This window comes from Penaeus monodon, chromosome 23, assembly GCF_015228065.2.
Source record: "Penaeus monodon isolate SGIC_2016 chromosome 23, NSTDA_Pmon_1, whole genome shotgun sequence".
In the NCBI taxonomy this organism is placed as follows: Eukaryota; Metazoa; Arthropoda; class Malacostraca; order Decapoda; family Penaeidae; genus Penaeus; species Penaeus monodon.
Genome location: NC_051408.1, coordinates 1,049,872 through 1,050,537, shown reverse-complemented (window position 1 = coordinate 1,050,537; position 666 = coordinate 1,049,872). Strand labels below are relative to the sequence as shown.

At 51.7% G+C, this 666-nt stretch overlaps 1 protein-coding gene across 2 annotated transcripts in view; it reads left to right on the top strand.

The window, feature by feature from the left end:
* The window catches only part of LOC119587694, a 29,577-nt gene that overhangs the window by 25,628 nt on the left and 3,283 nt on the right, over window positions 1–666 (top strand). For both annotated transcript variants that reach the window (XM_037936373.1, XM_037936371.1), the window contains exon 2: window positions 515–602. In XM_037936373.1, coding sequence (XP_037792301.1) covers window positions 546–602 — 57 coding nt within the window. In that variant the 5' untranslated portion in view covers window positions 515–545. The remainder of the gene's footprint in view (window positions 1–514; window positions 603–666) is intronic.

Sequence of the window (666 nt, the reverse complement as noted above, 5' to 3'; positions counted from 1 at the left end):
TCAGGATCTACGCTATTAGAGCTCCTAATGTCCTCTCGAAGGGGCGGGATGCCAAGGCTCCTCAGGTCTGACTTTCCGCTCGCGACCGCCCGGGTGAAGGCTGGGGAGGGCCCGGGGGGATGGGGGAGGGGATGGTTGGGGAAGGGGTTATAGAGGGGGGGAGGAAGGTCTACCAAGGGGAGGGGGTAAAGGGGGATTAAGACGAATGAAGGGGACTTCAAAGAGGAGACAAGAGAGGGGGAGTCTAACCTGAGCGAGGGACATGTAAGAGGGAACTTGAAAGGTTCTCATGGGACGTAATCTCTCCTCGAGTACTGTTGGGAGTTGACGATGACGTCATCCTCGGGTCGGTCGCTGATTGGCTGTTCGTGACCCTGGAAGGCGCCACGTTTACCTTTTTGGCGCCATTTCTCTCCTCGGCGATTTTCACACGCGAAATATCTTTCTTTTCGGCGTCGCCAAGTGTCCGCCAATTTCTCTGTAAATTCTCACAGTTTTCATCCTCTCCTTCCAGGTCTGCAGGGAGCGTGAAGGACGAAAGAAAAATGTGCTCGATAAAAGCCGTAATATCGTGTGGCATCTTCTTGGCCGTCCTGGACATCGTAAGTTTCATCAACATGTTTTCTAGAATAAATATAAATCAAGTTATATGTGTATATATGTGTG